This window comes from Nerophis lumbriciformis, linkage group LG18 (genome assembly GCF_033978685.3).
Source record: "Nerophis lumbriciformis linkage group LG18, RoL_Nlum_v2.1, whole genome shotgun sequence".
Taxonomy (NCBI): Eukaryota; Metazoa; Chordata; class Actinopteri; order Syngnathiformes; family Syngnathidae; genus Nerophis; species Nerophis lumbriciformis.
In genome coordinates, this window is record NC_084565.2 from 3,823,201 (window position 1) to 3,839,876 (window position 16,676).

General features: G+C 28.4%; 1 protein-coding gene across 1 annotated transcript in view; it reads left to right on the plus strand.

Annotated features, from left to right (window-relative positions):
- The window catches only part of ddr2a (discoidin domain receptor tyrosine kinase 2a), a 53,342-nt gene extending 45,132 nt beyond the window's left edge, over nt 1-8,210 (plus strand). Inside the window, exons 16-17 of the mRNA XM_061978523.2 lie at nt 1,503-1,652; nt 7,442-8,210. Coding sequence (XP_061834507.1) covers nt 1,503-1,652; nt 7,442-7,567 — 276 coding nt within the window. The 3' untranslated portion in view covers nt 7,568-8,210. The remainder of the gene's footprint in view (nt 1-1,502; nt 1,653-7,441) is intronic.
- The last annotated feature ends 8,466 nt before the right edge of the window (nt 8,211-16,676 follow it).

Sequence of the window (16,676 nt, forward strand, 5' to 3'; positions counted from 1 at the left end):
GTACATATTTAGTATAATAATAATAATAAATGATATGATGAGTACATATTTAGTATAATAAATGTACATACTTAGTATAATAATAATAATAAATGACTTGATGAGTACATATTTAGTGTACTAAATATACATATTTAGTATAATAATATAAATATTTAGTATAATAAATGTACATATTTAGTATAATAAATATGCATATTTAGTATAATAAATGTACATATTTAGTATAATAAATGTACATATTTAATATAATAAATGTACATATTTAGTATAATAAATATGCATATTTAGTATAATAAATGTACATGTTTAGTATAATAAATGTATATATTTTGTATAATAAATGTACATATTTAGTCTAATAATAATAATAAATGACTTGATGAGTACATATTTAGTATAACAAATATAATAAATGACTTGATGAGTACATATTTGGTATAATAAATGTACATATTTAGTCTAATAATAATAATAATAAATGACTTGATGAGTACATATTTAGTATAACACATATAATAAATGACTTGATGAGTACATATTTAGTATAATAAATGTACATATTTAGTCTAATAATAATAATAAATTACTTGATGAGTACTTATTTAGTATAATAAATGTACATATTTACTATAATAATAATAATAATAAATGACTTGAGTACATATTTAGTATAATAAATATAATAAATTACTTGATGAGTACATATTTAGTATAATAAATGTACATATTTAGTATAATAATAATAATAAATGATATGATGAGTACATATTTAGTATAATAAATGTACATACTTAGTATAATAATAATAATAAATGACTTGATGAGTACATATTTAGTGTACTAAATATACATATTTAGTATAATAATATAAATATTTAGTATAATAAATGTACATATTTAGTATAATAAATATGCATATTTAGTATAATAAATGTACATATTTAGTATAATAAATGTACATATTTAATATAATAAATGTACATATTTAGTATAATAAATATGCATATTTAGTATAATAAATGTACATGTTTAGTATAATAAATGTATATATTTTGTATAATAAATGTACATATTTAGTATAATACATATACATATTTAGTAAAATAAATGTACATATTTAGTATAATAAATATGCATATTTAGTATAATAAATGTACATGTTTAGTATAATAAATGTATATATAGTATAATAAATGTACATATTTAGTATAATAAATATACATATTTATTATAATACATGTACATATTTAGTATAATAAATGTACATATTTAGTATGATAAATATGCATATTTAGTATAATATATGTACATGTTTAGTATAATAAATGTACATATTTAGTATAATAAATATGCATATTTAGTATAATAAATGTACATGTTTAGTATAATAAATGTACATATATATAATATAATAAATGTACATATTTAGTATAATAAATATAGATATTTAGCATAATAAATATACATATTTATCATAATAAATATACATCATTGTGCAGGGCAAGTTCACCACGGCGAGTGACGTGTGGGCGTTTGCCGTGACGCTGTGGGAAGTGTTGATGTTGTGCAAGGAGCAGCCCTACTCTCAGCTCACAGACGAACAAGTGGTGGAAAACACTGGCGAGTTCTTCCGAGATCACAAAAGACAGGTGAGCCTCCAAACACTCAAAAACTACAAATCAAATATTTCATATCACAACTTTATCACATGACTTTATAAGTAAATATTGAGTATTTTTTAACTTCATTAAATGACATAAATAATGATCAAATATGTTTACCTTTATTACATGACTTTATAAATAATGATTTAGTATTTTAACTTTATCAAATTACTTTATAAATAAATATTTAGTATTTTTAACTTCATTAAATGACTATAAATAATTATTTAATATGTTTACCTTTATTAAATGACTTAATAAAAAAATATTTATTATTTTAACTTTATTAAATGACATAAATAATAATTTGTTTACCTTTATTATATGACTTTATAATAATCATTTAGTATTTTAACTTTATTAAATGACTTCAAAAGTAATTATTTAGTATTTTTAACTTCATTAAATGACTTTATAAATAATTATTTAGAATTTTAACTTTATTAAATGACTTTATAAGTAAATATTTAGTATTTTTAACTTCATTAACTGACTTTATAAATACTTATTTAAAATGTAAACTTTATTAAATGACTTTGAAATAATAATTTGTTTACCTTTATTATATGCCTTTATAATAATGATTTAATATATTTACCTTTATTAAATAACTTTATAAAAAATAATTTAATATGTTTACCTTTATTATATGACTTTATAATAATTATTTAATATATTTACCTTTATTAAATGACTTTATAAATAATTATTTAATATGTGTACCTTTATTAAATGACTTAATAAATAATTATTTATTATTTTATCTTTATTAAATGACATAAATAATCATTTGTTTAGTGAAGTGAATTATATTTATATAGCGCTTTTTCTCAAGTGACTCAAAGCGCTTACATAGTGAAAGCCAATATCTAAGTTACATTTAAAGCCGTGTGGGTGGCACTGGGAGCAGGTGGGTAAAGTGTCTTGCCCAAGGACACAATGGCAGTGACTAGGATGGCGGAAGTGGGGATCGAACCTGCAACCCTCAAGTTGCTGGTATGGCCGCTCTACCAACCGAGCTATACCTCTATTATGTGACTTTATAATAATTATTTAGTATTTTAACTTTCCTAAATGACTTTATAAGTCAATATTTAGTATTTTTAACTTCATTAAATTACTTTATAAATAATTATTTAGTAAATTGACTTTTATTAAATGACTTAATAAATAATTATTAAATATGTTCACCTTTATTAAATGACAATATAAATACTTATTTAGTATTTTAACTTTATCAAATAGCATAAATAAGTATTTATTATGTTTACTTTTATTAAATGACAATGTAAATAATTGTGTCGTATTTTAACTTTATTAAATGTCTTTATAAGTAAATATTTAGTATTTTTAACTTCATTAAATGACACAAATAATTATTTAATATGTTTACTTTTGTTAATTGACTTTATAAATAATTATTTAATATATTTACTTGTATTAAATGACAATATAAATAATTATTTAGTATTTTAACTTTATTAAATGTCTTTATAAGTAAATATTTAGTATTTTTAACTTCATTAAATGACACAAATAATTATTTAATATGTTTACTTTTGTTAATTGACTTTATAAATAATTATTTAATATGTTTACTTGTATTAAATGACAATATAAATAATTATTTAGTATTTTAACTTTATTAAATAGCATAAAAAATTATTTATTATGTTTACTTTTATTAAATGACAATATCAATAATTGTTTTGTATTTTAACTTTATTAAATGACTTTATAAGTACATATTTTGTATTTTTGACTTCATTAAATGACATACATAGTTATTTAATATGTTTACCTTTATTAAATGACTTTATAAATAATGAATAACTATTTTAACTTTATTATGACTTTATAAGTAAATGTTTAGTATTTTTAACTTCATTAAATGACATAAATAAGTATTTGATATGTCTACCTTTATTAAATGACAATATAAGTAATTATTTAGTACTTTAACTTTATTAAATGTCTTTATAAGTAAATATTTAGTATTTTTAACTTCATTAAATTACTTAAATAATTATTTATTATGTTTATCTTTATTATATGACTTTATAAATAATTATTTAGTATTTTAACTTCATTAAATTACTTTATAATAATTATATTGTATTTTTAACTTCATTAAATCACATAAATAATTATTTTGTATGTTTACTTGTATTAAATGACTATAATTAATTATTTAGTATTCTAACTTCCTTAAATGATTTCATAAGTAAATATTTAGTATTTTTAACTTCATTAAATGACATAAATAATTATTTATTATGTTTACCTTTATCATATGACTTTATAAATAATATTTTATATGTTTACCTTTATTAAATTACTTCATAAATAATTAATTAGTATTTTAACTTTATTAAATGTCTTTATAAGTAAATATTTAGTATTTTTAACTTCATTAAATGACTTAAATAATTATTTATTATGTTTACCTTTATTATATGACTTTATAAATAATTATTTAGTATTATTACTTCATTAAGTTACTTTATTATTAAATATTTAGTATTTTGAACTTCATTAAATTACATAAATTATTTCATGTTTACCTTTATTAAATGACTTTATGCATAATAATTTTATATATTTACCTTTATAAAATGACTTCATAAATAATTAATTAGTATTTTAACTTTATTAAATGTCTTTAAAAGTAAATATTTTTTATTTTGAACTTCATTAAATGACTTAAATAATTATTTATTAAGTTTACCTTTATTATATGACTTTATAATTATTTAGTATTTTAACTTCATTAAATGACTTTATAATAATTATGTTGTATTTTTTTACTTCATTAAATGACATAAATAATAATTTCATATGTTTACTTTTATTAAATGACTTTATAAATAATTATTTAGTATTTCGACTTTATTAAATGACTTTATAAGTAAATATTTAGTATTTTTAACTTCATTAAATGACATGCACAATTATTTAATATGTTCACCTTCATTATATGACTTTATAAATAATTATTTAGTATTTCAACTTTAATAAATGACTTTATAAGTAAATATTTAGCATTTTTAACTTCATTAAATGACATACACAATTATTTAATATGTTCACCTTTATTATTTGACTTTATAAATAATCATTTAGTATTTTAACTTTATTAAACGACTTCATAAATAATTAATTAGTATTTTAACTTTATTAAATGTCTTTATAAGTAAATATTTAGTATCTTTAACTTCATTAAATGACTTAAATAATTATTTATTATGTTTACCTTTATTATATGACTTTATAAATAATTAATTAGTATTATTACTTTATTAAATTACTTTATTATTAAATATTTAGTATTTTGAACTTCATTAAATGACATAATTAGTTTACCTTTATTAAATGACTTCATGCATAATCATTTTATATGTTTACCTTTATAAAATGACTTCATAAATAATAATTTGTATTTTAAATTTATTAAATGTCTTTAAAAGTAAATATTTTTTATTTTGAACTTCATTAAATGACTTAAATAATTATGTATTATGTTTACCTTTATTATATGACTTTATAAATAATTATTTGGTATTTTAACTTCATCAAATGACTTTATAATAATTATGTTGTATGTTTTACTTCATTTGATGACATAAATAATAATTTCATATGTTTTCTTTTATTAAATGACTTTATAAATAATTATTTAGTATTTCGACTTTATTAAATGACTTTATAAGTAAATATTTTGTATTTTTTACTTCATTAAATGACATACACAATTATTTAATATGTTTACCTTTATGATATGACTTTATAAATAATTATTTAGTATTTTAACTTTATTAAATGACTTCATAAGTAAATATTTAGGATTTTTAATTTCATGATATGACTTTGTGAGTAAATATTTGGTATTTCTAACTTCATTAAATGACATAAATAATTATTTGTTATGTTTACCTTTATTATATGACTTTATAAATAATATTTTATATGTTTACCTTTTTTAAATGACTTCATAAATAAATAATTAGTATTTTAACTTTATTAAATGACTTCATAAGTAAATATTTAGTATTTTTAACTTCATTAAATGACTTAAACAATGATTTATTATGTTTACCTTTATTATATGACTTTATAAATAATGATTTAGTATTTTTACTTCATTAAATCACTTTATTATTAAATATTTAGTATTTTGAATTTCATTAAATTACATAAATAATTATTTCATATGTTTACTTTTATTAAATTACTTTATAAATAATAATTTTGTATGTTTACCTTTATAAAATGACTTCATAAATAATTAATTAGTATTTTAACTTTATTAAATGTCTTTATAAGTAAATATTTTTTATTTTGAACCTCATTAAATGACTTAAATAATTATTTATTGTGTTTACCTTTATGATATGACTTTATAAATAATGATTTAGTATTTTAACTTTATTAAATGACTTTATAAGTAAATATTTAGGATTTTTAATTTCATGAAATGACTTTGTGAGTAAATTAGTTTACCTTTATTAAATGACTTTATGCATAATCATTTTATATGTTTAACTTTATAAAATGACTTCATAAATAATAATTTGTATTTTAAATTTATTAAATGTCTTTAAAAGTAAATATTTTTTATTTTGAACTTCATTAAATGACTTAAATAATTATGTATTATGTTTACCTTTATTATATGACTTTATAAATAATTATTTGGTATTTTAACTTCATCAAAAGACTTTATAATAATTATGTTGTATGTTTTACTTAATTTAATGACATAAATAATAATTTCATATGTTTTCTTTTATTAAATGACTTTATAAATAATTATTTAGTATTTCGACTTTATTAAATGACTTTATAAGTAAATATTTTGTATTTTTTACTTCATTAAATGACATACACAATTATTTAATATGTTTACCTTTATGATATGACTTTATAAATAATTATTTAGTATTTTAACTTTATTAAATGACTTCATAAGTAAATATTTAGGATTTTTAATTTCATGAAATGACTTTGTGAGTAAATATTTGGTATTTCTAACTTCATTAAATGACATAAATAATTATTTATTATGTTTACCTTTATTATATGACTTTATAAATAATATTTTATATGTTTACCTTTTTTAAATGACTTCATAAATAAATAATTAGTATTTTAACTTTATTAAATGACTTCATAAGTAAATATTTAGTATTTTTAACTTCATTAAATGACTTAAACAATGATTTATTATGTTTACCTTAATTATATGACTTTATAAATAATGATTTAGTATTTTTACTTCATTAAATCACTTTATTATTAAATATTTAGTATTTTGAATTTCATTAAATTACATAAATAATTATTTCATATGTTTACTTTTATTAAATTACTTTATAAATAATAATTTTGTATGTTTACCTTTATAAAATGACTTCATAAATAATTAATTAGTATTTTAACTTTATTAAATGTCTTTATAAGTAAATATTTTTTATTTTGAACCTCATTAAATGACTTAAATAATTATTTATTGTGTTTACCTTTATGATATGACTTTATAAATAATGATTTAGTATTTTAACTTTATTAAATGACTTTATAAGTAAATATTTAGGATTTTTAATTTCATGAAATGACTTTGTGAGTAAATATTTGGTATTTCTAACGTCATTAAATGACTTTATAAGTAAATATTTGGTATTAAAAGGATGTTATGAATAAATATTTAGTATGCCAACTTGATAAAAAGGACTTTATGGAGAAAACAGGTGAAAGCTATTTTGCTCACCTTGCAGATTTACCTGCCTCAGCCAGTCTTGTGCCCAGACTCGCTCTACCAGGTGATGCTGGGCTGCTGGAGGAGGAACGCCAAGGAAAGACCATCCTTCCAGGAAATACACCGAGCCCTCCTAAATATCTGATCTGACCTTACATCTTCCAGTCAAACTTAATACATAACATATATATATATATATATATATACAACTATACATTCCTTTAACAGTGATCATTTTTCTAACGTTTTTGACCCTCGGCCCCTTCCGTAGATTGGGGAGAAGTGTAATGAGGTCACGTTACTGTTACGCCATAAGGGGGAAATAGCAAGCAGAACTGCACAAAGAAAGGAGGACTTTATGGAACTCTCCGATCCAAAGCCATGACAAGTCCATCTCCGGACAAGACAAGACAATTTGACCTACAATATCCATCGCCGTGAGATGACATCATTGGAGCGAACGCGTTGCTGCTTGAAGAGGGGAGGAGCTTCACGTCCGTGTTTGGATTACAGTGTATCCATCCATCCATCCATCCATCCATTTTCTACCGCTTGTCCCTTTCGGGGTCGCGGGGGGTGCTGGAGCTTATTTCAGCTGCATTCGGGCGGAAGGCGGGGTACACCCTGGACAAGTCGCCACCTCATCGCAGGGCCAACACAGATAGACAGACAACATTCTCTTATTATTATAATCAAATGACAGCAGTCATTTCCATGAGGTTATTTTCTAATATAAGTGTTTAGGCCCACTTACAATGACAATAACAATAAATATTGTTTTTCATGAACTGTGTACTTGTATTGTTTGTCTGGGTGGAAGTCCTGCTTTGGAAATAATTTGCATCCCTTTCAGACATTGCATTTAGTTCCCATTAAAACATTCACATGTTGCACAATGAGATGTAAGCAGGGGATCATGTGTACATTCCTGCAACTTCCTGTATGGAAAAAATATATTTTTATGAGTATTTATTTAATATACTAACAGCATTTCATGATTAATATTTATAAATTAAGATTCCTAATAAATGACACTAGAACAAGCACACATTTGATTGGTAAATCATAGTGTAACGACCTGGAATGACACTTTATGTGTGGTGTTGGAGTTGTCCGACTTTTTGTGTGGCTGTAAACGCATCACTGGCTAAGTGCCATATGTGCATGTGTTGGCGCAAGTGAGAAAGAGCGAGCGGCTGCTGTTGATATAACAAAGTTGGTTTTGGTCTGGTTTGTACTGCAGAAAATGACCAGTTTTGCTAGATATAATTTTTTTTACTAATGTTTTTGTGATGTGTTTATGGCCGACAATAAAGAGTTTTGCTCAGTAAAGTGATGGATGGAATTCATGTCCTCAAAGCGTCTCGACAGACGTTACAATATTTGAACAATGTTGAAATTGTTATGAGCTTATTTTTTTATTTGATTTTGTGCGTGGCATAGATTTGCCGTGCGCAGAGGACGCTTGAGCAGTGCACAATTGCACAGGCGCGCACCTTAGAGGGAACATTGGTTGGTACCAGTACCAAAATTATGGTATCGGGACAACCCTACTTGTAACACATCCCTAACGTCAGTCAATGTGAAATTGTCAGTGGTTGCCGCCTTTGTGCTTTATTCACAGGACTTTTACTTTGTAGTGCATGGTAAACATTAAATGTCGAGTGTTACTCAAAGTTTAAAGTCACTTTTATTGGTCAAAAGTCTTTTATCATACCAATCACACACGTCCGGTTGACGGCTTCACAATAAAAGCGCCACGCCTCACATCCGGTCTAGCCAACAAAACAAAGGAAAAATCTTCTTACAATGCGATCAAGCTATTCTGTGATATTTCCACCTAAATAAATATTTTCTCTTTGATTGATAGTCCACAATTACAGAATGTTTATCAGGCTGGATATTACATGTCATTAGTAAGTAGGTAGAGAAGGTTAAACCATACTTGCCAACCCTCCCGAATTTTCCGGGAGACTCCCGGAATTCAGCGCCTCTCCCGAAAACCTCCCGGGACAAATATTCTCCCGAAAATCTCCCGATTTTCAGCCGGAGCTGGAGGCCACGCCCCCTCCAGCTCCATGAGGACCTGAGTGAGGACAGCCTTTTTTCACGACGGGAGGACAACAGGGTGACAAGAACTAAATCACCCAGACTAGAGACAAATTGTATTATTATGTTTATCTTACCTAAAAATAAATATATTTATTAATTTTTTTTTAAATAACTAAATACATTTTTACTATATTCTGCTAAAAATATCCAAATTAATTGTATTTTTATTTGTATTTTTTCTGACTCCTTATTACATCCAATTATACATTAAAATAAACATATTTGAAATAATTAATTTTAAATTATCATGATAATTCATTTAAAATGACCACATTTAATTATTAAAATAATTGCTTGTTTATCAACAACTTTAGCATTTTATTCATTACATTTTGAAGCTCTCAGAAACCAAGTTATGTTACATTCCTTAAGATTTATTTATGCAAGCTTGAAGTATCAATTATCTAAACACAGTTTTGTTTGCATATTTTCAGGATGTAGATATACAGGTAAAAGCCAGTAAATTAGAATATTTTGAAAAACTTGATTTATTTCAGTAATTGCATTCAAAAGGTGTAACTTGTACATTATATTTATTCATTGCACACAGACTGATGCATTCAAATGTTTATTTCATTTAATTTTGATGATTTGAAGTGGCAACAAATGAAAATCCAAAATTCCGTGTGTCACAAAATTAGAATATTACTTAAGGCTAATACAAAAAAGGGATTTTTAGAAATGTTGGCCAACTGAAAAGTATGAAAATGAAAAATATGAGCATGTACAATACTCAATACTTGGTTGGAGCTCCTTTTGCCTCAATTACTGCGTTAATGCGGCGTGGCATGGAGTCGATGAGTTTCTGGCACTGCTCAGGTGTTATGAGAGCCCAGGTTGCTCTGATAGTGGCCTTCAACACTTCTGCGTTTTTGGGTCTGGCATTCTGCATCTTCCTTTTCACAATACCCCACAGATTTTCTATGGGGCTAAGGTCAGGGGAGTTGGCGGGCCAATTTAGAACAGAAATACCATGGTCCGTAAACCAGGCACGGGTAGATTTTGCGCTGTGTGCAGGCGCCAAGTCCTGTTGGAACTTGAAATCTCCATCTCCATAGAGCAGGTCAGCAGCAGGAAGCATGAAGTGCTCTAAAACTTGCTGGTAGACGGCTGCGTTGACCCTGGATCTCAGGAAACAGAGTGGACCGACACCAGCAGATGACATGGCACCCCAAACCATCACCCAACCATGCAAATTTTGCATTTCCTTTGGAAATCGAGGTCCCAGAGTCTGGAGGAAGACAGGAGAGGCACAGGATCCACGTTGCCTGAAGTCTAGTGTAAAGTTTCCACCATCAGTGATGGTTTGGGGTGCCATGTCATCTGCTGGTGTCGGTCCACTCTGTTTCCTGAGATCCAGGGTCAACGCAGCCGTCTACCAGCAAGTTTTAGAGCACTTCATGCTTCCTGCTGCTGACCTGCTCTATGGAGATGGAGATTTCAAGTTCCAACAGGACTTGGCGCCTGCACACAGCGCAAAATCTACCCGTGCCTGGTTTACGGACCATGGTATTTCTGTTCTAAATTGGCCCGCCAACTCCCCTGACCATAGCCCCATAGAAAATCTGTGGGGTATTGTGAAAAGGAAGATGCAGAATGCCAGACCCAAAAACGCAGAAGAGTTGAAGGCCACTATCAGAGCAACCTGGGATCTCATAACACCTGAGCAGTGCCAGAAACTCATCGACTCCATGCCACGCCGCATTAACGCAGTAATTGAGGCAAAAGGAGCTCCAACCAAGTATTGAGTATTGTACATGCTCATATTTTTCATTTTCATACTTTTCAGTTGGCCAACATTTCTAAAAATCCCTTTTTTGTATTAGCCTTAAGTAATATTCTAATTTTGTGACACACGGAATTTTGGATTTTCATTTGTTGCCACTTCAAATCATCAAAATTAAATGAAATAAACATTTGAATGCATCAGTCTGTGTGCAATGAATAAATATAATGTACAAGTTACACCTTTTGAATGCAATTACTGAAATAAATCAAGTTTTTCAAAATATTCTAATTTACTGGCTTTTACCTGTGTATATATATATATATATATATATATATATATATATATATATATATATATATATATATATATATATATATATATATATATATATATGTATTAAATACTTGACTTGGTGAATTCTAGCTGTCAATATACTCCTCCCCTCTTAACCACGCCCCCCACCCCCCACCTCCCGAAATCGGAGGTCTCAAGGTTGGCAAGTATGGGTTAAACCATTGTCATGCAGAGATATGAATGTCATTAACGTGTAAACATGTAAAGAATATTACAAACATATATTTAGGGAGAAAAAATATCACTTGACATCTTTGACTATCAAAGCCTGATTGTGACAATCCACATTTTGTGTTATTAATGTGTGAAACTGCCATCTAAACATGGACGTGTAGCCCCTCTCCTCTAAATGCAAGTGCTCTTAAAGCAACAATATCAATTCTGTATTCCTATAAAATACCAGGTAGGTTTTTTTTTTTTAGCGTGTTTGTATCCTTTTTGTGTTGAGCTGTTTCAAAGGTATCAAGTTTCATAAGATTTTATTAAAGCAAATTAAATGTTCAGTAATGGCATTAAAAACTTAAAATGACCTGTCTGGGTTACACTTATTGATGACGAAAAATTATATCTGCCATTAATCGCAAATCATTTTGAGTTAACTATGCACAAACTACGATTAAATATTTTAGTTGTTTGTATATATATATATATATTAGAGATGCGCGGATAGGCAATTATTTCATCCGCAACCGCGTCAGAAAGTCGTCAACCATCCGCCATCCACCCGATGTAAGGTTTGATCAGAACTGCACCCGCCCACCAACCGCCCGTTGTTATATATCTAATATCAATAAAAAAATAAATAAAAAAGGGTGAAAACTACGCGAATTGCACCTTGTGCAGACAATATTTTTCGGTCGGACACGGAGGAATTAGCGATGTAAAAGACCACGTTGGGACAAAAAAACACAAGTCTAATGCCGTTGCTAGCGATACAAGTGGAAAACTTTCAACGTTTTTCGTCGCCCAAACAGATTCTTTGGATGTGATAAATGCCGAAGTTTTATTTACGGAGGCAATAATTGAGCATGGACTTCCAATCGCACTGGCTGATCACATGGGACAGTTAATAATGTAATGCAACCTTTAAAAATCATTACGCGGTGATCGCGATCCCAAAAATAAACTTTTCTTGCATGATAATGTCCAGAAAAATTTGCTTTATATTACTATAGAGTCCTTTTAACGAATGAGTTTGATGGTTTATCACAAACCTTAAATGAAAGAAGTCCTTTGTTCTCCTGCACCATGCATGCGCAATCCTGTCGGCTGTATTTCACAGCACGACATACTGTAAAAAGTGTTTATACTATTTATACTTTCAATTAACAAATTGAAGTCTTGTGAAAGGTTGACAGGATAACTGGCATTAACTGTCAAAATAATTTCAAACTATTGAAGTTAGCTTACAGAATAAACATGTCAATCAACCCATATGATTTTTGCTGTAATATTTTTATTTTGAAAAGTCACTGTGACTGATAGAAAAGTGATGGTTTTAGCAACATTTTAACCTGTCTGAATGCTAATAGTCATTTTGCGTCGGGGGGCGAAGCCCTGAACCCTCCACCAGGACTTTGTCCTGGACCTACCGGGGCCTGCGGCCCTTGGACCCTGGCTACTAGGTTTTTCTGATTTCAAAAGTTGGCAGGTATGGTGAGGTTATAAAGCTTTTGCCTGTTAAAGAAAGGAGACTGATCCAATGCAGCACAGACATTCGCGTGCCACGCTGTCACGACCCAGACGCACACCAGTGCTCAATCATATGGGAGCCGCGCTGAGCGCACCTCCAAGCGCGTCTCGCTGCCGGCGACGGCCAGATATGGGCCCACGCTCCAGCGCCATCCATTTTCAGGGCTAGTTGATTCGGCAGGTGGGTTGTTACACACTCCTTAGCGGGTTCCAACTTCCATGGCCACCGTCCTGCTCTCTATATCAACCAGGGTGAGCCCCACCCCTTTCATGAGCGCACTACGCGCGGAGTGACCCCTGTTACGCGCCCCCGGCAACAGGGGTGGCAAGCAGGTAAGCTGCGCGGGAGGAGCGCGCGGAGTGACCCATGTTACGAGCCCCCGGCCACGGGGGTGGCGGGCAGGTAAGCTGCTTACCTGCTGCGCGTGACGCCGGCCGCGGCGAAAGCGGACGAGGCGGGGTGTCGGTGCGGTGGGCGCGGTAGTGACCCTGGACGTGCGTCGGGCCCTTCTCGCGGATCGCCTCAGCTACGGCTCCCGGTGGGGCCCTCTCGGGGGAAGGGGCCTCGGTCCCGGACCCCGGCGAGGCGTCCCTTCTCCGCTCCGTAAAAGTGTCCATCTCTTTTCTTTTTTTTTCTTCTGTTGTGGCATATGCAGCAGGTGCCTGCTCGTTTTTCGTATGTGGGTAACAACATTTAACTATGTATATATATTTCCGAATTGGTTTAACTGCCACCCGCAAAAAAAAAAAAAAAAAAAAAAATTAATCCGCCCGACCCGACCCGCGAGCGGATAAAATCTTAGTTTTTTTAATTTCATCCGCCCGATCCGCGGATAATCCGCGGACTCCGCGGTTGTGTCCGCAAACCGCGCATCTCTAATATATATATATATATATATATATATGTCTTAATAAGGTTATCCAAAAAATAGTGCTCGATACCGTAGTAGAGCGCAATATATGTATGTGTGGGAAAAAAAATCACAAGACTATTTCATCTCTACAGGCCTGTTTCATGAGGGGGGGTTCCCTCAATCATCAGGAGATTTTAATGGGAGCATTCACATACCATGGTTTATATAGGGCACAGAGTGGGTGGGTACAGGCTGGCGTAGGGGCGTGGTGATTGGCTCATGTGTTACCTAGGAGGTGTTTCCGTCTGTGGCGGCATGCTGTTACAATTTCGCTGCGCTTGTTGAGGGATGACAGGTCTGGACGGTAAATAATAAACAGTTTCTCTTTCAAGCATAGGTTGCATCTTTTATTACCACTATTGTAAGGTGTGCTGGATGCAAGAATTTGCCATGTTATTGAATATTCAACATTATTGTCTTTGAGGTCCCAAATGTGTTTGCTGAGTTCTGTGGTATTCCGCAGGTTTTGGTTCCTGAAAGAAGCCTTGTGATTGTTCCATCTGGTTTTGAATATATATATATATATATATATATATATATATATATATATATATATATATATATATATATATATATATATATATATATATATATATATATATATATATATATATATATACATATATACACTTCTTCATGACCTCGCTTGAACATTTTGCACAAAATCTTTCATCTCATTCTTGATCAATCCTAAATGATTGTATTGATATTTATATGTTGATGTTTATGTGCTGGACATATTCGTCGTAGATTACACTACTTTGCATACTTTATACTTTAATGTGTTAATAACAAGGGTTGCCGTGGAAACAAACTGGAACTGCAGTCTGTGTGGCAGCGGGCAGAATCGCAACTACTTTCGCACTCTTTCATGATAACTTATATTTCATAACGATCATACAACTTATTATCTTTCATAACAATCATACAACTTATTATCTTTCATAACAATCATGCAACTTATTATCTTTCAGAACAATCATACAACTTATTATCTGTCATAAAAATCATACAACTTATTATCTTTCATGACAATCATACAACTTACTATCTTTCATAACAATCATACAACTTATTATCTTTCATAACAATCATACAACTTATCTTTCATGACAATCATACAACTTATTATCTTTCATAACAATCACACAACTTATTATCTTTCATGACAATCATACAACTTACTATCTTTCATAACAATCATACAACTTATCTTTCATGACAATCATACAACTTATTATCTTTCATAACAATCATACAACTTATTATATTTCATAACAATCATATAACTTGTTATCTTTCATAACAATCATACAACTTGTTATCTTTCATAACAATCATACAACTTATTATATTTCATAACAATCATATAACTTATCTTTCATAACAATCATACAACTTGTTATATTTCATAACGATCATACAACTTATTATCTTTCATAACAATCATACAACTTATTATCTTTCATAACAATCATGCAACTTATTATCTTTCAGAACAATCATACAACTTATTATCTTTCATAACAATCATACAACTTATTATCTTTCATGACAATCATACAACTTATTATCTTTCATGACAATCATACAACTTACTATCTTTCATAACAATCATACAACTTATCTTTCATGACAATCATACAACTTATCATCTTTCATAACAATCATACAACTTATTATATTTCATAACAATCATATAACTTGTTATCTTTCATAACAATCATACAACTTGTTATCTTTCATAACAATCATACAACTTATTATATTTCATAACAATCATATAACTTATCTTTCATAACAATCATGCAACTTGTTATCTTTCATAACAATCATACAACTTATCTTTCATGACAATCATACAACTTATTATCTTTCATAACAATCACACAACTTATTATCTTTCATGACAATCATACAACTTACTATCTTTCATAACAATCATACAACTTATCTTTCATGACAATCATACAACTTATTATCTTTCATAACAATCATACAACTTATTATATTTCATAACAATCATATAACTTGCTATCTTTCATAACAATCATACAACTTGTTATCTTTCATAACAATCATACAACTTATTATATTTCATAACAATCATATAACTTATCTTTCATAACAATCATACAACTTGTTATCTTTCATAACAATCATACAACTTATTATCTTTCATAACAATCATACAACTTATTATCTTTCATAACAATCATACAACTTATTATCTTTCAGAACAATCATACAACGTATTATCTTTCAGAACAATCATACAACTTATTATCTTTCATAACAATCATACAGCTTATTATCTTTCATAACAATCATACAACTGACTATCTTTCATAACAATCATACAACTTATTATCTTTCATAACAATCATACAACTTATTATCTTTCATAACAATCATACAGCTTATTATCTTTCATAACAATCATACAACTTATT